Source organism: Cornus florida, unplaced genomic scaffold (assembly GCF_030987335.1).
Source record: "Cornus florida cultivar Cherokee Brave unplaced genomic scaffold, ASM3098733v1 CherokeeBrave_3.0.0_Hap2_Chr02, whole genome shotgun sequence".
Lineage (NCBI taxonomy): Eukaryota > Viridiplantae > Streptophyta > Magnoliopsida > Cornales > Cornaceae > Cornus > Cornus florida.
This window is the reverse complement of record NW_026775572.1, coordinates 3574009-3601930: the sequence shown is the minus strand read 5'-3', so window position 1 is coordinate 3601930 and position 27922 is coordinate 3574009. Positions and strand designations below refer to the sequence as shown.

The 27922-nt window shown below is 35.3% G+C and overlaps 3 protein-coding genes across 3 annotated transcripts; 2 read left to right on the top strand and 1 right to left on the bottom strand.

Moving 5' to 3' along the window:
- Window positions 1-221: 221 nt before the first annotated feature.
- On the top strand, window positions 222-13343 carry LOC132293160 (nucleolin 2-like). Its single transcript, XM_059790506.1, has 12 exons — window positions 222-2016; window positions 5596-5685; window positions 5768-6004; window positions 6345-6566; window positions 6653-6764; window positions 6962-7120; window positions 10176-10231; window positions 10315-10394; window positions 10533-10609; window positions 10689-10729; window positions 11490-11535; window positions 12981-13343. Exons 1-12 carry the CDS (start codon window positions 484-486, stop codon window positions 12986-12988), a joined length of 2661 nt encoding a protein of 886 aa, XP_059646489.1. The 5' UTR covers window positions 222-483; the 3' UTR covers window positions 12989-13343.
- Window positions 13344-13579: 236 nt separating this feature from the next.
- Window positions 13580-15068, bottom strand: LOC132284972 (blue copper protein 1a-like). Its single transcript, XM_059787121.1, has 2 exons — window positions 14779-15068; window positions 13580-14372 (listed from the first exon to the last, which is right to left on the bottom strand). The coding sequence occupies exons 1-2, from the start codon at window positions 14939-14941 to the stop codon at window positions 13921-13923; spliced, it is 615 nt and encodes a 204-aa protein (XP_059643104.1). The 5' UTR covers window positions 14942-15068; the 3' UTR covers window positions 13580-13920.
- Window positions 15069-16749: 1681 nt separating this feature from the next.
- On the top strand, window positions 16750-27735 carry LOC132293158 (uncharacterized). Its single transcript, XM_059790505.1, has 14 exons — window positions 16750-16887; window positions 17372-17400; window positions 17499-17599; window positions 17707-18634; window positions 18730-18797; window positions 19098-19180; window positions 21381-21480; window positions 22135-22220; window positions 22595-22677; window positions 23433-23560; window positions 23642-23743; window positions 25969-26262; window positions 26348-26470; window positions 27136-27735. Exons 2-14 carry the CDS (start codon window positions 17397-17399, stop codon window positions 27517-27519), a joined length of 2484 nt encoding a protein of 827 aa, XP_059646488.1. The 5' UTR covers window positions 16750-16887; window positions 17372-17396; the 3' UTR covers window positions 27520-27735.
- Window positions 27736-27922: the final 187 nt, after the last annotated feature.

Sequence of the window (27922 nt, the reverse complement as noted above, 5' to 3'; positions counted from 1 at the left end):
TTTGACAAAATTCTAGAATTTCTAACAGTTGTTCTCTAGGTAAGTTGTGCATAAAATAAAGAGTAAAAATATAATTTAGCTTATAAAAAAGTTCACAATGAAAATCTTCACTTTTGGTTCATGTTTTAGTAAATATGCAAACTACATCAATGATTTGGTAATTCAGTTTTGCTGCGACCAGTTATACGTAAAAGTCCCTAGGAAAAAAGGTCAGATACAGACCATGCAGTACTACCAATTAGGTAAGTAATCCACAGAAAGTCTTGTTATAAATTGTTTGTATCAGGAAGAAGAATGTGTATTGGGTATTCGAGATACCGACTGCTGTATATTGTAGATTTGTAGTACCAATTCGGTAATTATATATTAGTCGGGTGCGTTATATTAGTCCGGTACCCAATTTTTTTCCGACGTTGCATTGCGTGTTTCTTCTCTATTCTCCGACCACCGTTAACGACGGAGAGAACCAATTAGAGAGAAAATATGCCTCCAAGACGTATCACTAGGACCCCCGTCAGAAAATCCGTCAGAAAATCCAACCCTAGTTCTTCCGCCAAATCTGCCGCCGACTCCCAAGAAACGCCATCTTCCACAACCACCAACTCAAAACCATCCTCTTCCCCTACAATTGAAACCACCCCGAAAACCTCTCCCAAAATTATCCCCAATTCCGGTGAAGATTTTACTGAAGTTCCGATTGTAAAACCCTCAGAAGCCGCCATTGAAACTGAAGAATCCCCTGCTATAACCGCTTCTAAATCCACCCAAGAAATCATTTTTTCTGCAGAACCATCCACCCAAGGAACTACTTTCACAACAGAACGCAAAGCAGCACCAATTGATGAGAATATTAATGTGACAAACCCTACTTTTGTTGAACACGAAACCGCACCATCTGAAACTTTATCCGAGAACACTACTACTGTCAAAAGCCGTGAAACCCTAGATGCGAAGGAGTCGCTATCGCCTGAAATTGCCTCGAATACAGCCGTTGTGCCTCAGAATGTTGATGGAAGTGGTCAAGAAGCTGCGATTAAAGCTGTGTCGAAGACGGGAGGGAAAACTGTGGTGAAGAAGACTGTGAGAATTGTAAAGAAGTTGGTGAAGAAAAAGGTGCCCAAAAGGGTGCAAAAGATGGTGAATGGAGAAACGGAAGAGAAAGCAGGAACAGCCAAAGATGGTGAAAACCCTAACCCTATTGTTTTGGGTGGGACGGAAGTTGAAAACCCGAAACCTTTAGAGTCAGTTTCAATGGAAATCAAAAATCACAATGCTGATTCTAGTACTTCTGTTTCAAAGAAAGTTGGGAATTCCGAATCTAATGTCACTGTTTTGGTCGAGGCTGAAAATTCTAACACTAACCTTAATGATTCCGTTTCAATGGAGGTTGAAAACGCAGATACTCATGTTTCCATTCCAGAGAAGCCAGAGGCAGAAAATTTGAACACTAACCTTAATGATTCCGTTTCAATGGAGGTTGAAAATGCAAATACTCATGTTTCCATTCTGGAGAAGCCAGAGGCTTGTGAAGGAGACCTTGATGTTTCTTTGACTGAAAATTTATCTGAAGCTCCAGATTCTGTAGCAGCTAAGAACAATCAAAGTGAAAAGACTCTTTCTGTAACTGAAACTCAGTTAGAGGATGAGAGTTCAATCCCAGATCAGAGTGACGAATGTGAAACTGAAAATGTAAATTCTAGAGGTGGTGAGGAAGAGGTGGAGAACTGTGAAGTTAGCGGTTTGAAGGAAGAAGTTAGGATGGTTGATGTAGTTTTGAGCGGGGAAATGGAGGCATTGGAGCGGCGAAGGAAGCGGAAAACTGAGATTTTCATTGGCGGTTTGGACAAGGATTCAAAGGAGGAAGACGTCAGGAAAATTTTTGAAGAGGTTGGTGCTATTGTGGAGGTGAGATTAGTGATGAATAGTAAAACAGGGAAGAATAAGGGGTTTGCATTTGTGCGTTTTGCTTCAGCAGCTGATGCTAAGAAGGCTTTGGCAAAATATCCCAAAGTTGAGGTAATAATCTTGGCTTTCTTATGCATTGATTAATTGTACTTAGAATGAATATAGTGTATATCTGGTGCCTCCTTTTACCTTTTTGAAATCAAAAAGTGCTATGGGAATGTCCATTCTGTTCCTGCATCATTCCTGTTCCATTCCTTTCATCTTTCCCATTCCTTCCACTCCATTCTGCATTTTATTTTTATTTCATTTCCGTCATGCGTACAAAACACAGCATCAAGTAGTTTAGAGAGGTTTCCTGGTTGGCCTTTGAGGTGAGTATCATATTTAGTAGATTTTTTATTTTTATTTTTGCTATAAGATGATTGATAAATGAAAATCCCACATCGAATCATTTTATTTGTGTTGATGATGGTAAGAATGGTTATTCTACAATGCTTTTAATGTGTAATTACGTTAATGTGTGTTTGTGTGGTATTATCCAGATGGAACATAGTAATTGAAACCCTCGGGAATGTTTTTCATTTTTTAAAAATATGAGAAACCGTTATAAAGTTTTATTTTAGAAAAGTAGATGTGTGTGTGTGTGTTTTTTTTATTTTTATTTTTATTATAAGTATTTTAGAAAAGTAGATGTTGAATAAAATCATTTGTCTAGAGAGGGTGTAGGCTGTGTAGCAATAACCAAATCTGACTGATGGTCTTAGAGTAGTGTATCAAACTATAGGATTGGAGGATCCATAATAACGGTGAAGACTAAGGCTTGGAAAAGGATCAAACATATTAAAGAGAAGCTTTCACAAAGGCCAATGGTAGATAGCGGATTTCACTAGCCTGAACTGCTTAATCTACTTCAATGTAGACGGGATTATGGTTTTCTTCAAGGAAGTGTCCCCTATGCTATCATATACAATTGTACATAAAGGTCTTGGATTTGCCTGTCTTCGTAAGCGTAGAAGGAAGGTTCAGTTAAGCTCTTGAATCTTATTCATTAAAGAAGACAGATGGACTAAAACCTGCCCCTTTCTTATTATTCGTAAGATAGGTTTGGAACCCTTATTATTGGAGAAGGTGGCAATGGGATATCCTTTGTCAAGGAGAGGTTTAGTCTATATTTTCCATCAAAACTGAAACGTCACAAAAAGAACAATGGAGTTTATGGTGATTAAGCGAGTTATTTTCATGTATATCAAAATGGTGCAAAATAGGAAGAACAGATGGATATGTCAAATTGGCAACAGAAAGCAAGATCTTGAAAAAATGGAACAAATTTTTTTTGGAAGAGATAAAAAGGAAGAAATAACTGGGTATTCAAAATACTTGTAGATTCTTCTTCAGCCAAAAGTTTGGCTTTAAATCTTATTAAAAACCGTATGCTCACTAGGATGACGAAATTAATTGGTAGGGCAACGATTTAAAACTTCCCTTCTTGAGACTAGGGTCACTTTATGGAAAAAGAGTGAGAAGATTAATGAAACTTTTGATAAGTTCGAAGGGCCTAGTATTATAAATGGCAGGTTTTTGGCCCATTAGATGATATGATTACATACAAAGTGTTCTATAATATTATATGTCACACTTTCACATTATATTTTTATATTTCTATATATATATATATACACCTTCTATTTTTGTATCATCAGCATCGTCATCCTCATCCTCCTTGCCTTAATCCCATATGGATGGGGCTAGCCACATGAATTATCTTTTTTTATTCTTTTATATTACACGCCATCTCACCAATTATATTCAACTTTTTAAAATCATTTTTTAATAACTTCAATTTGAAAAAATGTCAACCTGTCTTTTGAGTCACCATTATGGTATGATTTACAATTTCAAAGATAGGATATCATTTAAATGCATATTAATTTAATTACACTATTGAATGGATTGGATATCATTTAAATGAGTATTAATTTAATTACTCTATTGGAATACATCTCACAATTGTATAAGAAGTGAGGCATTCTTTGAACTTTGGCTGTTTGGAGGGATGGACTGGTACATATTACATTGTAATATGGAGTCTAAGGTTCACAAATATAAATGCTTTCACGTGTTATTTTTCTTTCAGCAAGTTACAAGAACCTCTACTGAGTTTTCTGAGAATAGCATTCACATCTTAAGTAGAGTTTTCTGAGACTAGCATTTACATCTTATGGGTTTCCATACAAATTTGCATCCTTTTTCCTCGTTGGACTTCTCATATAATAGAATTTGTGGACAAGTATCTTCTAATATTAAGATGTAAAATGATATAAAAATGGAAATGATGACATGGGTTTGAAATAAAGTGGTCTTTTTCATCTTTATTACGTTTTGATGCTTTATTTACTTTTTTTAACTATAAAAAATTGTTGAATGCTGTCGTATTGATCCTCAGCTCTTACATATCTCTTCCTACTACTTTTAGCAGCCACACTGATATCTATTTTTTTAGATAATGTATTCTTTTGTGGTTGGCAATCCTGGATTCAATCCTACATTGTGCTGGCAAAATGTCTATTCTCTTGTTTAATGTCCTTATGCTATCCATTTTGTCGTCATTTTAAACAATATGTATCTATCATATTATTAGGGATGGCAACGGGGCGGGTCCCTACAACTTCTTTCATCCCAGCCCCATCCCGGTAATAATGTATACTCTCTATAACAAGCCCACAACCACACAAGGTGCTCAATACTTATCACAGAAAAATAAATAAATAAATAAAATGGTGCTCAATGCTCTAATCTATATACATCCATCCACAGATGGTACTAATCTCGACAAAGAGAGAGAGAAATAAAAGGAGAGAAACAGATATATTAAATAATATATATATATATATATATATATAAAAAAACAGAGAAAGAGAGAAATAAGGGGGGGGGGGGGGGTGGGGAGAGAGAGAGAGAGAGAGAGGGAGTTTACCATAGAGAGAGAACACCGGTTGTTGGAGGTCGCCGGCTCTTAGAGGTCGAAAATGGCGGGCCTCTTGATCATCGGAGATCACGGCGGAGTGGGGTTGAGGGCTGAGGGCTGAGGGCTGATGTGAGGAGTGATGAGAGAATCACGAGGAGAGGCCGTGGGTTATGATGGAGCCCTAATAGATGTATCTTATGTATATATATGGGGTACTTTTTGTAATTTATTAGAAGGGTAAGGTTATTAAATTATTAAAATAATAACAATATTTTATATAATCATTGCGGGGCGGGATGGGTTTAAGTATATATCCGCCCCCACCCCAAGTTGGGTTAAAACATATAATACCACACCCGCCCCTACCCCTACCCCTAAACGGGGCATACCATACTGTCCAATTAGGGGCGGAAACCTGCCGGGATGGGGCAAATTGCCACCCCTAAATATTAATATTCATTATGTTTGATTGTTGGAACTATTATAATTATTGTCATCATTGTTTGTTATTGTTACTATATTACTATTATTTATTGTTTTCACAGAATTTATTGTCGAAGTTGGAGTGTTGGACCAGATATGCTAATTATGTTGCTCGGCCTAAAATTGTCATATACTAACTGGGAAAGGCAGAATATTAGCTTTATTATCATTCTCCTAACAGCTCTTTTATTTCTTTCTGTTCCTTTTCCTTTTTTTTATTTTGCTTTTAAACTACAACCCAGATTTGTGGAAAGCAGTGTCGCACATCGCTTGTTGAGGGCAATGACACAATATTTCTTGGTAATATTGTCAAGCATTGGAAGAGTGAAGATGTAAGCTTTTATGTTTTATGTTGGTTTTCAGCAACTCCCCGTTTGGATGATTTGTCTAAAAAGAAGATTTATGTCTGCACAGGTTCTTAAGCTGCTGCAGGAAATTGGGATTGAGAAAATAGATAAAGTTACAGTTATGGATGATCCTAATAAGATTGGGTGTAATCGTGGATATGCATTTCTTGAACTTGAAACTTGTAAAGATGCTCAAAATGCTTACAAGAAACTCCAAAAAAAGGACGTCTTTGGGAAGCATCAGAAAATAAAAGTTGCTTGGGCTGAACCCTTGAAGGAGCCAGATGAAGAAGAAATGCTTAAGGTCTGTCCAGTTCTGTGTTATGTTTGATGGATGATTTAATTTTTATAGCTTGATTTAATTTTTGATAGCAGTTGACAGTGGTTTAGGCTGTAATTCGGATCTTTGTTAGAATATGTTAGTTGTGATCTTCTTTTTATTAGAATATATATATATATATATATATATATATATATATATATATAAATATATATATATATATATTGTATTGATTGTAATTTTTTTTTTCTTTTTGGGTGGGTGGGTGGGGGTGGGGTGTGGTGTTGGTGTTCGGGTAATTTTTTTGGGGGACATCTCACTCAACATTGTTGATAAGTGGTTCATTTATCTTGCCTTCATCCAGGTGAAATCGGTTTATGCTGAATATATACCTTCCTCGTGGACTGAAGAGAACGTGAGAAACTATTTCAAAAAGTTTGGTGAGATTGAAAATGTTGCTCTTGCTCGAAATCTAGGTTCATCTAAGAGAAAAGACTTTGCATTTATTAATTATACAACGCGTGAAGCTGCTCTTGCATGTATTGAGGCATTCCGTCGTGAGTCATTTAATGATGATGGTTCCAAGGTTCTGCATTGTTTCTGTATAATGTTCTTAATTCATTTACTTGGTTGCTTTTCCTATAATGGATTTGTATAACTGTGATTGTCTAGGTGAATGTGAAGGTATCGCTTGCGAAACCACTACCAAAGGGCAAGGAAATCAAACCAGTCTCAAATCCTATTAGTAAGGAATCTTCCAAAGTGAAGTTAAAGGTAGCCCAATGTGAGTTTCTGTTTCTTTTTCTTGTGATTATTATATTTTTTACCAGGTCACCAGAAAATACGTTACCCCCAACCAACTGTGTTTTACAAGGCGCATCCAAAACATGGAAACTGTGTTTTAGATCACTCAGTGTATTATATGATAATGTGATATTGTTTAGTAACATTTTTGTCGTATATGATCAATTCTTGTTTCAGCTGTCACAAGGCCACATGAACCCAGAAACAAAGGAAAATCGTACAGTAGTGGTTACGAGAATGTTGGAATTGATAAAAGGTCTTCTACAACTGCCGAACTTGTACAACTCTTGAGGGAACAAGCATCATGGACGCAGTCACGAACAAGTTTAGGCATAGGTAATATGTTACTGTCCGAACTTTGTTTCCCTTGTTATATATAAGATCTTTGAAAGACTTCTGTAATTTTGTATTTGTATCTTATTATGAGGTGTAAACGCAAATTTTTGTTTTGATTACTTCACCGGTTCGACTTCATTTATTCAATCTTTTGTAATTGAAGAAAACAAAACTACATCTGAGTGAAATGCTAAAGCATTTAATGACAGAGAACTGTTATTGTCAGCACCATGGGGTTAATATGTGCCTGATTAAATGTTATATATATATATTTTTTTTCCTAGTTAGTACTCACACACACTTGTCTCTGCTGAGACTTGAATCCTTGACCTCCCTTTGGGAAGTAAGAGGCTGATACCGCTAGGCTACTGGCCCGTTGGTAATGTCATATATTTATTATTGTGAATTTGTACTGTTCTAAACATATAGTGGATTTGAGACACATGCTTAATTGACTAAGCAATTTTTTAGAATTTTTTTTTAAAAAAAATAAAATAAAATAAAATAGAAAAGAACAAAATTGACACTAAATCAGTAACTTAACCAACCCTGTGGTAGCTACTTTTGGATGGTTACAATGGATTGGTCTGCTCCAGCTACCTCTTGATGCAGAATAAAATGTTCTGTTGATAGAAGGGAATCATGCCTTTCTCATTCAGCCCATGCTGTTTCATGCTTTTGTCCTTTTGCCGTAACTTTCATTAAACTACTTTTCTGCATTAGTGCATTAATAATTAGATTTCTTTCATCTTTTCCTAAAATAAAAATTGTTTAGGTGACATATTCAGGTCACCCTGTAGAGCTGCTATGTCTTTTCTTACTATTGATAGACACATGGAGAATTTGCCAATAATGGGACTTCAAAAGATCATTAAATCCATTTAATTTCGAACAGACATTTCTTTTCTCCCCAGAAAATGGTATGCAAAGCCTTTTATTTTATTTTGGCTGTTATTTTAGGATATTTTGTGAACTTTTTGTATTTTTTGTGGTGTTTTGGGATGCATTAGGAGAACTTATACAACATACACATTTATCTATTCATCTTCTTTGTATGTTTGGCAATTACAGTAAACATCTTGCATTGCTAAATAAAAGAACAGAAATCTTTTTCAATGCATAATCATATTCATAAGAACTGTTCCTCTCTCTCTATATATAATTCTGGTCTTCTTCCTGCCTCAAAGTTTTAGCCAATGGATTCTTCCAGCAACCACCGATATAAACTTTGATTGGCTCCTCTGTGCTCCACTCATCTTTCCCTTCTTCCCTCAGGATTTGATTAATTATTAAGTCCTCTTTCTCATTTTTCTTTTGTTTAACTTTATTTTTCATTGCTTTAATTTCCCATTACTGTCATGCTGAATGTTTTACACAAAGTGGTACCTGTACATTACATTCCAACTGAAACAACAAAAGTATGAAATGCATTTCAAAACGGAGTGAGAATTATTTTTCAAATGCATCACACATGTTATGAGCTGTTATTGTTGAACATTTTGGTATGGTAGAACTTGTGCAACATTTAAAAAATAGTCAATTGAATAAGTGAACTTCATTTGCCCGTCCTCTATGTCCCCTTTGAGACCCTTGGGTTTTTTTTTTTTTTTTTGATAAGTAAGAATTTTATAAAAAAGCGCTCAAAGGGGAGCGAAACCCAAGGATACAAGAAGAAAAAACCAAAGAGAGCCTCAAGCCTTCAAAGAGGCCAAAAACATAATAATCTCCTCAACAGAACGATAATCTCTCCCTGAGACCCAACAAAAGAGAGTAGAAATAATAGAAAACTTAAGCATAGAAACGGGTTTCTCCTTGCCATCGAAGTATCTTCGATTCCTCCCGAGCCAAATGCACCACCAAACACAGAGAGGGGTAGCCTGCCAAGCATCCCGGATGAGTGCCCCAACAGAGACACCTCTCCAAGCCTCAATCAACCCTCTAGAGGAACAGGGCATAACCCAGGGAACCCCAAACAACCCAATCATCAAATCCCAACAATCTCTGGCCATACTGCAATGCAACAGAAGGTGACCCTTGGGTATTAGATATGTTCACCTTCTCATGCATTAGATTGTAAAAGGTAAATATACTTGCGTGTGTGTATATATATATATATATTATTAAATTGTTTAGAGATCTTGAAGATCTTTTATTTAAGCTCGTAGGGACATGGCCTCCATAGTTACTCTATTGAAAACTATTAGCCTTCAATTTTTGTTCCTGGGGTTTTATCACCCAATTGATACCTGGCTCGTCCTGCCTTTTGTTCTCACAATCCCTCAGCTGCGTCCGACACAGGTTCCAGATGCAATTTCCCCTCCCCCCTCATTGGGATGAACTTGGATATGGCCACCCTGTCCTCATTCCTATAAATGGAGATGAGATTGGGTTTACTTTTTCCCATCTCCTCTTATGCCACTCTCTCTTTATAGTAGCACTACCAGCTCTGTTGCTGCAGGTTGTTAACGTCACTGGCAAAACGAAAGCTTGTCATGGAAACTGAGTATTACTCCTGGGTTCTGGGATGGGACGAAAAACGAAAGCTTGTCATGGATATGGGACAGGGCAGCATACTACTCTGGCAGGGCAAGGTCGGGATAGAGGATCTCCTTCCTTACCTGTCCTGTTGCCATCACTATAAGAATAAAACCACCTGTATTTTACTTCCCAGAAAATAGCTGGAAGTGAGATAGTTCAAAATTTGGGTGCTGTGAATAATAGGAAGAAAGCCCAATGTAATGTTAGTTGAATAAGATCTGTTAAGCTATCTTTTGGAGTCTCAGACAAGAATATTGTCACATTACGTTTATCCGTAAATGTTAGTTTATATTCCTGGAATCAAAATGTGGTTCAGGATTGACTTAAAAAGATAAAATTGGAACCTTTTTATGAAACTACATATGCATTTTTTACAGTTTTGGTTCCCTACTCAAGTGTTTACTGATAGCCATGTTTGTACCATATTTTTCAGGTGTTTTGCAATTTAATTTATAGCAACACAAGGATATGCTTGTGAAGTATCTGATTCCACCTAATATTTTCCTTTCATGCGCAGGTTCTCTTGATCAGGATCATCCTTACCCATCACCTGGGAGGAAGCGCCCATTTTCTGTACTGTACAACTTATGTTGAATATTGTTCTTTTCTGTTAACTTGTGTGCCTTTTTGAAATACCTTCAAATTGACGAATGCAGGGAGATGATTCACTTTATTCAGATCTCAGAGGGTATCCTCGTGCACGCTTGGAAAGTTCTTTCCCAACTACAAGCCTAAGGTTCTGATACGTATTTCTAATTAGTTGTACTATTAAAAGTTAATTTTGATTCTCATTCGTGATAAATAGCACTTACAATTTAACATCCGCCCAGTACATTTTGTTCATTTCAATTTATTTTTTTTTATATATTTTTAGTTATGGTGGATTGTCCCAAGGAGTTGGTGCAACATCTTTGCCCTATTACCATCAACAAGGTGCTGGTTATGCTTCTGGTAAGATTATATGTCATGTTGATTGTGGTTTTCAGACCATGAGATTTTTGTTTGCAATAATTTTCACTTTTGCTGGCAGGATCACTTGATGGGACTCGTGATTATACTAATAGTTACCAGGTATGAAGCATACAAACTTGTTTTTAGATGATTATATCAAGGAGATACTGGTGGTTGATTTAATTGACATGAGCTTTTGTCTCTTCTTATTCAAACCTGGCAATTTGCAGCGCTACAATACATCTCATTCATGCAGTAGTGCCAGTGTTGTGATAATACGATTTCATAAAGTAGTTAAGAGTCCAAGAGTAAAATATTTTGTTTATGCTCGACGTTCATCTGAAGTAGCTATAAGATCAGAAAGGGGGAAAACACGTTATCTTGGTTTCATCAGCTGTGATAATATTTAACCCAGCATATTCACGGAGTATAAATTTGATTATTAAATTCTATATCAGATGTTAAGTGCCTACTTCATTTATTATTTCAAATTTTGTTTCAATTTTTCTCAAGTCATTTAAAATAATACAAGACAAAAGTTTTTGAAAACACATCATTATGCTAAGTCATGACAAGATATGGAAATTTCCATGGAATCATGGAAAGCAACTTTCTCGAGTTTCCAGAAAATGGTTCATTATCGAGGAATTTTTTAATACTAGTTTCAAAAATGCCTTCCAAATTATTATTATTTTTGTTTTTACCTTTTAAATCATTTTCATCTTTTATGTTTTGACGTGCATTTTTCCATGTATGACACCAAATATGTTCTGAAAAAATAAATATGATCATCATTGATAAGCAATGGTGTTAATAACATTGATCCTTTTCTTAATATGAAATCCCCTGATCAATATTGTGTGTGAATTTTCCTTTGCAGACAAGAGGAGCACCTTATGGTGGAAGCAGTAGTTTATACCATAGATGTAAGTGAATTCATGTCTATCTTGTCTCCAAAATAAAATGTTTGACTTTTGTTGTTATTCTAATAGTTGTCAATGGTAATGCCATCTGCCCCGGGATTTATTGTCGACAGTTGCCATTCCTGATATTTTTTTTGGTCCCATGGACACAACATATTGATGAATGTTATGTTTTCTCACTTTCTGTTATTTGTTTTTTCATGCTTGACGTAGTACTTTATTTGAGTATTAAAACGTGTTTCTGTCTTTGTAGCTGTACTGTAAATTCAACTGGGCTAATGACCAGTGATATTGAATTTCCCATTTGAAAGTCATCAATTTTTTTTTTCATGTATGAAATTACATGGATAAAGTTTGTACTTCAACTAATTTGAAAAATTATCATGAAAGCAATATTCCAACACTCTAGAGACTGGCGTTTGTACTTCAACTAATTTGAAAAATTATCATGAACCCAATATTCCAACACTCTAGAGACTGGCGCTATTTTCCCATGCGACACAAGTACGCGATCACTTTTCTTCCCTCTCTCTCTATCCTGCCCCACAAGTACGCGATCACTTTTCTCTTTATGTTTCTCAAATTAAAGTCTCAATCTTAATCTCTTATCTTGCCCTTGTTCTGTGATATATATATACACCCACATATATATGTTTATAAGTTAGCTCTGCACCTACTTGATGTGGTAATTTAATTTTGTTTTGCTTCATTTTAATGTCCTTTCTGGACAATCAAAAGTTTTGAGATATAACCTATATTTTTTCTATAATATTTTAACTTCTATATATTTAAATATATTGTGGTATATAAGCAACATGCCCGTTAAACCTTTGGATTTTACTTTAAAGATGAAAAAACATTTCATGGAAGTATTTAAATTAATTAGTTATGGAATAAAATGTTGTTTATAGACAACTCATTCTGCTTGCTTATTTGATTGGTTGAATGGTTCATTGAGCAACATATGTCATGCAATAAATTGTTGAACTTTTTTTTGGCATGTGTTTGAAATTCTACTTATATTTTCATTCCAATAGTTTTATAATGTAATTGGAGTTGTTTAAACAAAGTAATAATCAGATTTTTTTTAATCATCCACCGTAGAACCAAGCTGGTTTATCCAAAAAAATTATCAATTGTTAGTACTGTTAGTACTATTACGTTATTAAGTAATAATAATTAGAGGATTAACTGTATGATTGTAATCATCATTTTCTAATCATTTATATAATAATGATGTCTTATATCTTGCGGTTGCAATTTCTTATAACTTAGTTCAATTGCACTTCAGTCCAGTTACAGGACTCCATTTATTGTGTAATTTTTTATTTTTTGCGTCCTTATTAGTGATTATTATTATATTTATGAGAATGTGCTTCCATTTATGTTCAAATGACCTGTCTAGATATTTGAACAGCTAACCCTTGCCTTGAATTTTCCTTTTCCAGTTCGATGATGCAACTGCGATTTCTCGAAATCGTGTTCCGGACAGTCTACTTGTAACATTTGATAGAGAGTCATTGAAATTATTCAAAGTCCGGTGAAAGATGCTGATAAAAGCGTTGTCTGAGGACTCTGTTTGACACCTCAGGCAAGAGTTCATGAATCAATGTTACCGATTTGATGCATTGTTGTGGATCATTTTTTTATTTTATTTCTTAATTCATGTAAAGACCTCTTTGTTTAGGTCTTCTATTTAATTCCCATCTTTTTTGGTAGTCTTCTGTTGAATAAAGTGCATGATTGAAATTTGATGCTACTAAACTAACTAAAATGTGTCCATGATTGAAATTTGATATCATTTTATTATGTACTGTCGGAGTTTGAAATCCTAAATTCATAAAGTTAGAATTCAGAAAAGTGATCCAATTTTGCTCTAGTGAAATTCTAAAAATTTGGGTCAGAGATTATATCATATTGATTGAGTACTTGAAGTTTGTCAAAATGTTTCTGTCATTGTTTGTTGTGCAAAGACGATTCAATTATTTTATGTTGCGCATTCCTTTCACATTAAAATATTTCCAGCCGATCGAAATATTCCATTAGGTATGGCATGAAAAGGTCGAAAACAGTCATTATATATCAATCTATTGACATAGACGGATTCAATTATACAATTTGTTTTATAAAAAAAAAATGGAAGGAAAATTATTCCTTCCAAGCCATTAAAATTGCAATTTTTTTTTTTTTTGAATATTATGAGCGATGCTAGCTGGTTCCAACTAAAAGAAAAAGTCAAAACCAAACTACAAAACACTTGTTCAAATCTCTTAAAATCATTTGATTCAGCAATATTTCAAAGCGTTATTACTTAGAAATATTTACCATTCCAAACCAAGAAAATCAAATCCCATTTTTGAAGAAATAAAAATAAACTAATAGTTGCACTTAAAAGATGGCCAGAGCTGCAATTGCCCCCACAATTGCCAAAGGTAGCTGATAGCCATTGAGTCCGTTTGCTGAGCTTGCGGGTGCAGGAGCTGGAGCCCCGTCACCGGAGGGCGTGGCGGCCGCTGGAGAAGTGGCAGCTGTTTTGTTGTCTGACTTGGCATCGGTAGGAGCTGGGGCTAACTTAGGTGCTGCTGTAGGTGTTGCAGTAGGTGCTGCTGCAGTCTTTCCTCCTCCTGCTTTCACCTCAATCTCCAACTTCTGTCCACCTTTCTCACAATGCCCGGGTATCGCACATAGGAACCATTTCTTTCCTGGTGCATCCAAAGAAATCACATCCTTTCCTGAAGCCAATACCGGATTTGCCGGACCTGCCGGTGGGATAGCGCAATTCTTGTAGGCATTTTCATCCACCTTAATCACATTATGAGCCCCCTGAGGATACTTGAAAACTGCAATATTCAAATTTTATATATAGTCAATAACGTGGAACCGTTCTAACCTGGTGACTTTTTGGTACACGACGTAGAATCCGAATCCCCTCCACATAGGAGGGGATCTTGTGCTGCGTGTAGATTGCTAGTGTAACATATACATAAAATAAAATAAAAATGTTGTTGCATAACGAATGTAATGATGCATAATGTAACATAGAATGACTAATGAAGCATGTGGAATGTTCTAACCTGGTGACCTTTAGGTACACGAGGTAGAATTTGAATCCCCTCATGTGTGGAGGGGATCCTGTGCTGCGTGTAGATTGTTAGTGTATAAAGAAGTTGTTGCATAAGCAATGTAATGACACAGGACGTGACACAGGATGATTAATGAAGCATTTGGAATGATTGAATTGGTTACCTAGAGTGTCTCCGACCTGGAAGTCCTGTTTCTTGGCCCAACTTACATAATCAAATTTTGTAATCCATCCTGCATCATCTCCGACAACGATCTCTTTGGCGAGAGTGGCAATGGGAATGAGAGCAGCAAGGAGGGCGATGGCAAGAACATTTAGGCGAGCCATTTTGGAATTATTGTAGTAGTAAAATGTAATGTACAAAAAACTTAATTACAGGACATGTATTTATAATGTTTGTTAAGGAGTAGGATTGTTCTCTGGCAGCTCTGGATGACAGAAGAAATGGGTTGTTCAGAGAAGAGCTACCAGAAAACCTGACAGCAAATTGGATGGGTGTCTCTGTATAAATGCATTGGCAGCTGAAACTGTGGCCACATGATTCTGTCTAAATGTGGCACACCAAACCTTATTTTTAGCTAATTGTTATGGTTTTCTATCTTAAATGCCTGGTAATTTTTTTTGTTTTTCCCTTTAATAAAATCCTCATCTGAATATTAACAAATGATTGGTTCAGCAAGTTTTTGAAATTTTCAATATCCTTACATCTACATTGATCTAATGACCATAGAATAGCAATCAAAATCTATACTATAAGCATTAACATCTCTCTCTCTCTCTCTCTCGCTCTCTCTCTCACACACACACACAAATGTATCATACTCACAGAATAGTACTCGAAACAATTCTTGGTCAAGGCTCTATAATTTAAGTATTATCTCCCGCAGCTGTTTTGAAATTATTGGCGAATTTTTCAAAATTTTAGTGAGTTTTCTGTAGATGGTGTTGTAAATTCAACAAATGCTACTTGAGCTCGACTATGAATGAGATTGTTCTCATGAAATAAAAAGTCAAGCTTGATCATATATGGAGAGGCTTATTACTTTATAGAGTTAATTCGGATCAAAATCAAATTAAGTTACAATAATTTTAAAACACTTTATTATATGGAAACTGTAGATTAAAATTTTATAAAATGTACTTGAAAGCCCATTTTTAACAAACACAACCCATTCAGATCTTGGAGGAGAGAAAGAGAGATAGAGGAAGAAAGTTTGATACATACACGACATTATACGATATGAATACGGATACGAATATGAATTTTAAAAAATTAGGAGTACACACAATTAATACAAATATAAATTTCATTTATATATCTATTGAATGGGACAAACATATAATTTTAATTAATTTATATATTCTATACAAAAGTTTCATAAGTTAAAAATGATGTCATTCAAATATTAAAAAAAAAAAAATTGTTACATTATATTCGGTCTGATGTATGGTAATAATGTAGGATTTGATCATGAAGTATGATCATAATGGATACGATCATGAAGTGTCGGACACGTATGACATGTTTAGAAGTGTGAAATTATATGTAGATATAGATATAAATTATGTATATATTTGTATGTGTAGGGAGAGAGACGGTGAAAAAGAATGGCACAAGGACTAAGGAAGAGGCCTGGTGTAACAAGGGTCATTTGTCCCACATCGAATCCGAATGAAAAAGTAATTGGGTATAAATGGGTGAGTATGTAACACTATCTAATAACTCGAGTTTTTGGATAAATGAATAAACACGTGATTCAAAAGCTCGAGAATTAGGTCACATGGTTCAAAAGTCCGAGGAAATCTAGGCTGAGGGAAGTTTCAGACTCAAAGTATTGAGCCCAAGCGTGTACCTCTTTTCTTTTTCCATGTGGGTTCTCTTCTCTAATTGTAGGGATTAGGGTTTTTTCTCGTCTCCATAAAGATCGTTAACAATCGGGCTTCATTAATGGGTTAGACTTCAGTTAACTATAGCCAGTCGAATCTGAAGTGGGCACGCAACCTCTTATTGGGCTAGGCCTTAAACTTTTCCAGACTCAATAATATTGGTTGGGCTCGAGTGAAAAACATTTTATTTGGTACGTAGGCTCAAGTTAACTTTGATTTTTATAAACCCTACTTTTACGATCCAGTCAAAAACCCCAATTAAACCTCTAGTTCTCTTCTTCTTGGCACTCACATTAACCTCTGATTGACTTCTGATATCAAAATCTGATGCGAATTTCCTTTTTGACTTGTCGACTCGTTAGACTGAACGAATCAGTAACAATAAGGTTAGTAGCAATTCCCTACTGATGAGTGTATGTATATATATATATATATATTTGTATATTTGATTTGCTTCATCTGCGGTTTCTAGGGTTTGACTGTTGAATAATTCTCTACCTGTCTTTATCTTCCTAATTTGAACGAATGCTTGTTTATTATCAATATTTTTTTCCTGGTTTCACTTAGAGTTTGATGTTCTAGGTTCTTCTTCACAGTGTAATTTCTCATTCTAAGAGTACAGCGTAAATTATTCTCTCAAACTGCAATTTATTTGATACATTAAACAAACACATACATGATTAATTTTTTCCCTCACATTTCAGTTTATTTAATACAGTAAACGATAGTGTATAGAATAAGTCCTCTGAAGCTTTAATTCGTTTGATAGAATGAACAATATATGTTTTAGTTGTTGAGTTATTGTTACATAAGCATTGTTCAAGCAATTATCAGAAGAGCAAACTGATGCTACTTTTATTTTTTTGGCAGTTGATTTTGTTGAAGTTTTGTCACCATGGGTAAGATCTCTGTTTTTGTTACTTGTTTGTCTATTTCAAATTTGCTTTGACATTAATGAATCAAGGAGAAAATCTCACTTTCTTGGCTTTTTATCCAGCTCCCTATGGTAAGCCGGCTGAGAAATCTCGCAGAGTGCAAAGAAAAGAAGCTCGGTCAGCAAAGAAGAAAAAGAAGTTTGATTCATGGATCCAGCATCAAGTATAACAATTTTTTACGCCTTTTCCTTTTTTCATATTCTTTTTATTGAAAAACTGTTGTATATCAATTTGATGAAATTTATCTTTAAATTTGTTTAATGTTTATAGCAAACTCGCAAATTGAAGAAAGCTTCTTCACGTTCAAAGTCAAAGAAAGGGAAGAAATCTCAAAATTCGTTTGCTCAAATTTTAAAAGAGAAGGATGATTTGATGACACATCCCAACTATGGAACAGATTACAGGTTGGAACAACCTACCTCACTGAAGAACTCCGAGGCTAAATTGGATTCTTCTGAATTTCCTGATTCTACTGAGCTGAAGATCATCAAGAGGAAGAAAGGTTTAGAGAAACGTAAGAAAATTGAATCATTAGGGCAAGATCTGAAAGGTGAAATGGCTGGTGACCAAGTGGTTGGATTATCTGAGCCAATCGGAACTTTTGATGAGAGAGATTGTGGCACTGAGAAGCCCCAAAAGCTGAAGAAATCTAAGAACAAGTTTGATTCTTTAAAAGATCCTAATTCTACCGCATCTAAGACGGTTAAAAGAAAGAAAACAAATTTTGAAGAATATCTTGAAATGGACATGCAGGAAGGTGTTGTTTCTGTTGAGGAGGATTTGAAGTTGGAGAGGAAGCTTGCAAAGAAACTCAAGGTGAAGGAGGGTAAATTAGGGGGAGCAGATGACGGAATCAATATATTTTTTGAAGGAATTCCATCTATTCTTGATTTTTCTGAGGATGAACTCAAGCCAGGTGCTGAAGAAGCTGCCCAGGAAAGCCTTGAGAAGAGCTCTTCACGTAAGAAGCGTAAAAAGATGAAATCATTGGAGCAAGAATCAGAAGTTGAGATTGTAGGCGACACGCCCACTGGAGTATCTGAACCAGTGAAAACTTTTGGTGCTGATGCAGCAATGGATGGAGTTCCTGCCAAAGCACCTGGACTAGTGGCAACGGCAATGTATGTAGCTCCTCATTTGAGATCTCGTTGTGGAGGTGAATCAGAAGAGGTCTCCCAAATTCGTAGGCGTGTACGAGGTATGAAAATTTGGAGTCTTGGGCTGAATTTGGGTATATAATAGTCCCTTTGATTCTGAAATTCGATGTCCTTACTAAATCTCAATTGCTGCCAGGTCTTCTAAATAAGCTGTCTGAATCTAATGTGGAATCTATTGCAGGGGAAATATCCTCGATCTTCCGTGTAAGCCTTTTTTTTTTCCTTAATTTTTTTTAGTCTTTCTATGTCTACATGCTACCTTCACAGTAATTTGGAAGTTTAGCGTTGTTGTGGTGGATGAGTATTCCACTTATAAATTTTAAATAACAATTAGGGTAGGTATTCAGATGCCCTAATGTCACTGATTTTTTTGCGTATTGTTGTGGGACAGAAAGCTATTGACGAAATCTTGTTTGGGGGTAATCTAATTTTGACTGCAGATGAATATGCATAGACTAGCTGTTTTTGCAACCTCAACTCTCTAATCTTCTTCCCTATTTGCAGTCTGTTGGTCGCAGTGTTGGTTCTCAGATTGTCAGTGAAGAGGTTTTGGGATCGTGTTCTGGAGGTCCTCGTGGCAATGAACAGTTAGGAGATCCTTCCTTTTTCCCCTTTAATTTTACTCTTGTTCTTTCCCTTCTCTTGATCAAGTTCACTTCTAATAAACCAAAGATATTGAGCAAGTAAAGATATAATTTGCTGCATTTTTTTTTTTTTTTTTTTTTTGTTGTGCCAAGTATGTACTGGGAACAAATTTATTGAATACTGAATAGCATTACAACAGCTCCAACTTATAGGAAGTTTCTTCCCTAATTGATTTTTCTCTATAATTGAAAGTCTTCTTGTTCTTTGATTAAGTTGGAAGAAGTGAATTTCAGCTTGATAAGATGTGCTTGAGTGGACATCCCTTCCTTTTTCGGGAAGGGACTTCTGTTAATTTTGCCAGTACATTTACTTGGCAACAATAATCCTTTGAATTGCTTTGGGTAATGGTATCAATAACATGGAAATTTATTTAAAGTGTGGTAAGTAGAACTTAAAATTTTTTGTTTTGGTTTTCTATCTTGAGAGCCGGAGAATTTCATGAACTCCTTTCTTTTTCGCCCTCCCTCTCTCTCTGTCTCTTTGGTGAATTGGATTATCAGTTGACTTCTGACTTGGATCATCTCGGAAAGTTTGTTTTGTCATGAACCTGGAGAGCTAGATGATGACTCTCTGGCAATCTATGGAAGAAACATGAATCTTTGCATCTCCGCTCATGGTGATTGAAGATTCTTGATCATACATTGTCATCATCATCATCCTTGCCTTAATCCCATATGAATGGTCAGCCACATGAATTCTCTTTTTCCATTATTTTCTATAACAAGTCATCTCTCATGTAATGTTTAATTTTTTAACTGGTTTCATCCAAAGTTAACTTCATTCACCGTCTTTGCCTCTTACCTTCCATACAAATTAGTTTTCCTCTTCCTATTGGAGCATCTATAGATCTTCTTTGGATATATCCATACTGCCTAAGTTTGTTTTCTGTTATCACTAATAGGCGTCACTCCTAATTTCTCCCTCACATTTTGATTAGTAACATCATATCTTCTAGTCACTTCTATCATCCACCTTGACATCCTCATTTTCGGTACATAAATACACTGTTCATGTTTCTTTTTTTAAAGCAACACTCTGAGCCATATAAAATAGTTGGCTGAGTAACTGCTTGATCAATTTTTCCTTTTAATTTATTTGTTATTCTTTTATTGCATAAGATCTTGCTAGCATGTCTCCATTTTGTTTAACATGCTCTTAAATACTATTATATCATCATATATCTCACCATAACCACCCTTAGTATCGAAAATTGTGACTTTGAATAATCCTTTGTTTTTAAAGCGTGATATTATATTATCAATATTTGATTCTTTACTAAATTTTCATTCCATATATTTAGTTTTAGTCCTTGTTTTTATACCTTTTGATTCTAACATGTTTCTCCACCTTTCTAATTTTATTACTAAATTTTCTTTAGAAATGTCCAATAGCACTTTGTCATCGGCAAACAACATGCACCACAAAATATCTTCTTGCAGGTCTTTTGTGATTTCATCTAATATTATTGTGAAAAAATATGGACTTAGTGCAGACCCTTGGTGCAATTCCGCGTTTATAGAAAAATCACTAGTCTCACATCTAATATTCTCAATAATTAATATAGGTGTGAAGTTCTTCTGTCGATATGTAGTTAAGTTTTTCACTAATAGTTGTCTGCCCTGTGTCCTTTTTGGATTGAGATGGTTTGGAAGGATTTAGTATCCCAAACACAATGGGTTTCCTTTGAAAAGCTCTTTTTAGGATCAGCATATTAGATGTGTTACAACTTATTCCTTTGAAAAGCTCTTTTTAGGATCAGCATATTAGATGTGTTACAACACATAAGTTGGCACCTCACTTCCAATTGGTACAATGTGCATAAGGGTGGAATATCGATTATATGTGGCCACAGAAACTGCTTCTCTTTTTTTTCTTTATCTTTTTTCAGAGCAAAATTTCCACCTTAACTTCTGAAAAGCATATAATAATACCTTGCAGATGACAGAATCTCTCCACATCAGAACACTTGTTCTTTGTTATTTGTGGAGATAACACTGTGCTAGTTTTGATAGCTTCTTCATGCACTATTCTTTTCTTGTAAGATTAATGTAAGACGGTGGATTTTTCTATATCTTGTTTTTTTGTTATTTTCTTCATTTGTTTTGTTCCAGTTGACATTATTGTGTATTTTTTTATGTGAAGGTATGCTGCTGTTTTTGCAGCTTTTGTTGCAGGCATGGCTTGTTTGGTTGGGATTGACTTTGGTGCAAAGCTTCTTGCTTCTCTTGCTAAATGTTTTGAGGTGCACAATTCTTCAACAGTATTTGAATTATTTTACTAGGTTCAATTGGTTGGTGTTGTGGTAAAAAATCAGGCTGCCATGCATGAGGATTCGGTTCGAGTTTGTGGCAGATATTTGTGTAATAATGCTAGATGTCAAGTCCGTATATAGTCACTATAGAAGTAAAAAAAAAAAAATAAAGGGATCATTTTGCTATTGTGAATATTGTTTATTAGTGGTCGATTTTAAGATTTAATCGGTTGCTGATAATTACTATCTTACACATATGCGTAACTTAAGCTCATATGATTAGTTGTATGCATCCTTTTGCTTTAGATTTTTTTAATATATATAGATATATGTAACTTATCAAAATATATATATATATATATATATATAGATATATGTATGTATACATGTATGTATATTCCTTCTTTGTTATTACTGCAACTTTAGGGGGCATTGCTTGGTGTAGTAGTGAAAAATTGGGTTGCCAAGGGTGAGGGTCATTGCTTCTTAGGGTGACCAACATAATGCAAATAATGCTAAAAATTACGTCTATTCCCAGTTTGGCCCTTATAGCACCCTTGATGAACCCAGAAGATACTAGGTAATGGCTTTTTTTATTGCTGCAATTTTAAAAATTTACTCTGATTACTTCTTTGTTGTATTTAGGATGAGTTCCGAGAAGAAGACAATCTTTCCTTGCGGAATTTGACTCTTCTACTCTCCTATTTATACATTTTCGGAGTTTGCTCAAGGTTAGTAACCTTTGTCATTCTGGACACTAGATTCTGCAAGAAGTGGAACTAACTTGTCGCGGATTAGAGTTTTTTTTTTTTGTTCATTGGAATTTCGAAGTGCATGAATTTGCAGAAGCATATATTTGGTTTCAGCATATTACCGGATTGGCCACTTCGGGAAAAAAGAAGGGGGTGGGGGTGGGTGGTGGGGGGTGGGGTAAGATATCACTGCAATAACCGTTCTGTGATCAGATACATTGCGGTGGCATCACATCACAGCAAATGGAAACTGTTGTTATCCTTACGAAAATTCATTAGAATGTTTTCACTTTAGTTATGAACATTCTAGCAATCCTGTCAGAAAAGCAGTGCCTAATGATGATGCCTTTCAGTGAGTTGATATACGACTTCATGATTATCCTGAGCAAGCGGTTGACAGAGATAGATGTTTCAACAATCTTGACTATTCTACAATGTAAGCCATTTTCAATAGCAATATTTTTTGTTTCTTTCTTTGTTTCTGTGCAATCAATCACTTTCAAAACAGAAAAAGAAAATAAAAGAAGAAAAAGGAGGTAAAATTTGTATTTGGTTTTCATAATTTAACATGTAGTTAGAAAATATAATTTAATTGAACATCAACACTGCAAATATATATATATATATGTATGTATGTATATATATATATATATATATATGTATGTATATATGAACATTAACTTCCAGCTTGTATAAAGGCTGCACTTCAAATACTTGCCTTTCCTTCCCATCTCCTTTTTGTTCTTTCTTCTCCTTCTTCTTTTCCCTTTTTGTTTTGCGTGATCACAGAGGGGTATCCCCACCCTTCGCATGGGCTACACACCCATTCTCAAACTTGTGTGCCATGTGAAAAAGTTACCTCTGGCCAATGGGGCTCCAGGAAATTCCATGGGTTGGGCCCTCAAGGGAAAGAGCAAATCAGGTACTTCCCGTTATTATGATTTACTCTGACCAACGGGGCTCCAGGAATATTCCATGTGTTGGGCCCTCAAGGTTAAGAGGAAACCAGGGATATTCCTGTTATTATGAGTTACCCTTACTGGTGGTTCTATTCTTTGGGTTTGTGCGCGCTTGTGTGTGTGTGTGTGTGTATGATTACACTGAATGAACTTTCATATTTGATGTGTCATTTATAAGACTATTATGCAAGAAAAAAATTTGTCATGCATAACAGACTCTTTAAATGAGCAGGTTGTGGGATGAAACTAAGGGGTGATGATCCTACTGCAATGAAAAATTTCATTCAGAGTGTTCAGAATAGGGTAAATGAACTGAAGGCCTCCTCAGGAAACGACCAAGAACGTTTGACAAGCAGAAGAGTATGCCTTTCATGAAATACTTAAATGCTACGTACCTTTTTTATTTTCTTCTGCAGTTTTCTTACTCGGCCATCCTTGCAGATGGAGTTCATGCTTGAAACCATATTTGATATCAAGAACAACAAGAAAAGGCCAAAAGATGATACTGAACAGCATACACGGATAAAGAAATGGCTGCAGAAGGTCTTCCAAATTGATTTTTATTAGCTATTCTGTTTATTAATTTATTTATGAATTTTGTTACAATGGATTGACCCATGAACTCCACCTCATCTTGTTGCATTCTTAACCCACTCCAGGCAGATGAGATGCCACGTACCCACCTTTTCCTGTCGCATCTCTGACCTACCCTGGGCTTATAATATTCCACGTGTTACGTGATTTGTGCTTTGTTAAAAGGAATCACAGCCTATGGCGTACTATCTATGGAGCATGGACACTCCTCTAGAGGAGCTGTCTCCATGTTAGATAGAGTATTAAACATGACTGAACAGTAGAAAATTTTATCATTTAATTTGGGATATGTGTGGGATGCCACAGGATAGTTGGCAGAAACATTAGGGACACACATAACTGGAGGATTATATTTGTCTTACAAAAAATATAAATTGTTTGAGGTCTTTTTTTGAATGAAAGAGCTAGGTTATAAGTCCAGTTGATTTTAGAACCCTTATTTGATATTTTCTCTCAACTTCTATGTCCGAGCTTCTGCAGCCTTTAAACCCTAATAAATCCTGGTAACAAATTTTGTTTATCAAACCCGTCATTCATTAAAAACCCTATTCACATTGGGGGTGAATTGATTCCCTCTTAGGTACTTCATTTTTTTAAAAGAAACGGGACGAGTTTTGGAGGAGCTAATTGTCCAACATCTTGTTTCAAACTAAAATATCTATAATTTAAATTTAGTTTCATCTATCTAATTAATTTTAAATTAGCTTTCGTCTTTGTGATGGCAGTTGTTATCTATTTTTTTTTTTTTTTTTTCTGTCTGTCCATCTCACCATGTTCTGTTTCATCATTTACTCCGTTTAAAGAATCTGATATAGCAATTGATCCTTAGAAAAAGGATTTAACAGTTGTACTGTTTTCATCGTATATTTTTTTCCCTCTTTTACCGTATATATAATAAAATATGGACAATATATGATACTATATCGAAAAACATAATTTTGTTTTTTTTATTGTAAAATATGTAGAGTCAATATTGGCTATAGATATTGACTCTACATATTTGGTGCTGTACTTGCAAGATTACCGGGATGATATAGGTCATCTCTTTCTCCATTAAACAGTGGTTAGGTGTACGTAATATATTTTGTATATTCTTTTTGGTGACTGTTGGGTCATGCCTCATTTAGTGATGGAGAGGCTTGGCTGTTGATTGGTGGTTATGTTTCCAAAAGAGGTCATTTGACATTGCAGGTTGTGCTTTTGTGTCTCATGTAGCCGTGTGGAGTTGTTTGTTCATAAGTTTAAGAATATTATATTGAGCACTTCTGATTTTTTGTTATCTGAGGATTATCATATTCTTTTATTCACTCTCGTAGTTTTGTAGGGGAATTGATTAAAGCTTTTAGTTCTTCTGCTCCTGTACGCTTTGCGCATATATCGGTTGTGCTTCCTCTTGTTATGGACAATATATTACTATTGATGACCATATATCGCGACTACAAAATTTATAGTTGAATTAAGCAAAGTTTCTTGTTTTATCATATATGACATGTTATCATTATAGAATATTATTACTGCTGTGTTTTTTTTTTTTTAACATAGTTCACACACACCCCCTCCTCTCCCTTCCTTCCTGTCTTGGTTCAGAAATTCCCTGTAATCTTGTTGTAATTGTGCTACATCTTTCCCTACTCCCTAGTTCCTTTGGTGCTACCAGGCCACAGCAGGTATCAAATCAGCTTGAGTTTCATGGTGCTATCACTTTGTGTCTTCCTCCGCTATATTTTTCAGCTTGCTTGGCTAAATGTTAATGGAATACCTTAAGACAACGAGATTAATTTTATAACTATAGTTAGTGGAAGAATCAAGAGAATAGAAGGAAAAAGAAGAATAAGCAATATATTGTTGACCCAAGGATTTTTTTTTTTTTTTTTGACGGAACTGAAGGAATATTATTAGGTTTAATCTAGGTTACCACAGCCGGGAGTGAGAATGTGAGGATGGCCATTTTATAAGAATAACAAGGTCAACATTGGGTATTTTAAGGTGTACGATTGAGAAGTAGCATCCGAGGTAGTTCCTTATTATTTCTGAGTCAATTGCAAGTTTAGAATTGGGTAATATGATCTTGTGTATTAGCATTTGGTTATTGTGTTTGGTGTGTGGATCTGTGCATGCTCACGCGCAGGCATGTGTGCTTATCCTATTTTTTTGTGTTAATCCTTTATTTGCAGTTAAGAGTGGTAGATGTTTTAATTCGAGGACTCAAATGGAGTAAGCTTCTAAATCCTGACAAGAAGGGCCAATGGTGGTTATCTGGGGATACTACTTCCATGACAGACGATGTTGAAGAGGTTGCCAGCACCATTGACAGGGAGACCCTTGAAGCCCAGAAAATGCTGCAGCTTGCTGCTGCACAAAGGATGAACACAGATGCCAGAAAGGCAATCTTTTGTGTAATAATGAGTGCGGAGGACTACATTGATGCATTTGAGAAAATTCTAAGGTTGGATTTGCAAGGCAAACAGGTAGGTATCCTTATTTGCTTAATTTAACTCTTTGCCAATTATCTTTCTTCGTGATTTGTATTAATTCTTTATGTTATGTTTGTAGGATAGAGAGATCATGCGAGTTCTGGTAGAGTGCTGTTTACAAGAGAAAGTGTATAATAAGTATTACTCTGTTCTGGCTACTAAATTATGCAGCCATGACAAAAACCATAAGTTCACTTTACAGGTATTACTTCCGATTTTAGGATTAAATTTTTTTCGGAAGAGTTTTATTTGGTATCTTATGCAGTGTAATTTGTAAGCTTGTAATAAAAGTATATCACAATGAAGAGTACAGGGGATATTAAAATCGTAATGAAAAGGAAAGGTCAAAGTTTTGAATATGATCTCATACCATATCTAAAACATAACAATGAGTTTTTCCTGGGCTCTCATCTGAATTGTATGACTTGAGAAGGTGCTTGCATCATTTCATAAACAGTTTTGACATAAGCTGTGTACATATTGCATATAAGGTGCCTAATTCCGATGCGGTACTTCCATAAATTTTGTTGTAGTGGATTAACAATTTATGTTGAGCAATATTGCCAATTCTTAAGTTGAGCCTGGAAGCTCTCAACTTAAAATCAATGCTAAAAAGTTCCTGAAGTAAACACCTTATATGTGCATGCCTACAGCTTTATATTAAAATTATTTATGAAATGCTGCTTGTAAAATCTTACAATTCGGGTAGAATTGGCAAACATGTGGCTGAACCTTTATGCTTTGATAAAATGTGGCAAAGTGTGTGTCGTAATGCTAATATATTGATGTCAATTTGCATTTCCTGAGAGCTTTTTCTTCTTGTTAGCTTAAATTTTTATTTTCTTTTTCGCTGATCTTATTTCACAGTATTGCCTATGGGACCACTTCAAAGAGCTAGAGTCAATGCAGCTGATCAGATCAATGCACCTATCAAAATTTGTTGCAGAGATGGTGTCTTCTTTTACCCTGTCTATTTCTTTCTTGAAGGTCATTGAACTAGGTGACACCATGCAGCTAAGTCCCAAAAGAATTATGCATTTCCGCATGCTATTTGAGGCCATCTTTGAGCATTCTGATAGTCTCATTTGGAACATATTCACGCGTATAGCTGTCACTCCTGAGTATGAATCACTTAGAAGTGGAATCGAGTTTTTCATCAAAAAGTATGTTGTGAGTGGTGAAGAATCCCTTGAAAAGAAGTTCAAGGTTGCAAAGAAAGCCCTCAATAATCTTAAAAGAGTGGTTATGTGAGTTTAATAGTTACATTCTAGTCAGTGCTGTAACTTGTGATCCAAATTTTTTTATTTAAATCATGTAATTGTAGATATTCATGTGCTGATGTGCTTACTTGTTCAGCTTCCTCTTTGGTATTATCTTTAAAAAATACTATGGAGGTCAAAAATATATTCGTTTATGGTATTGGTAGTTTCTAATGAAATATACGCATTTTGGATCGTTCAGAGTTGAGAGACCAACTGGTTGGTGTGTACTTGGCTTTCAGACTGCATGTGCTAACAGTCTAGTTGGTTAGATTAAAGGCTATCACCTGCTTATCCAGTGTATTGATAAGGGGAATAATTGATGTATAACTAATCCATGGGTATGATCGATTCACGGAAATCCTGTATTCTCGTGCTCATTATCTTACCATTTC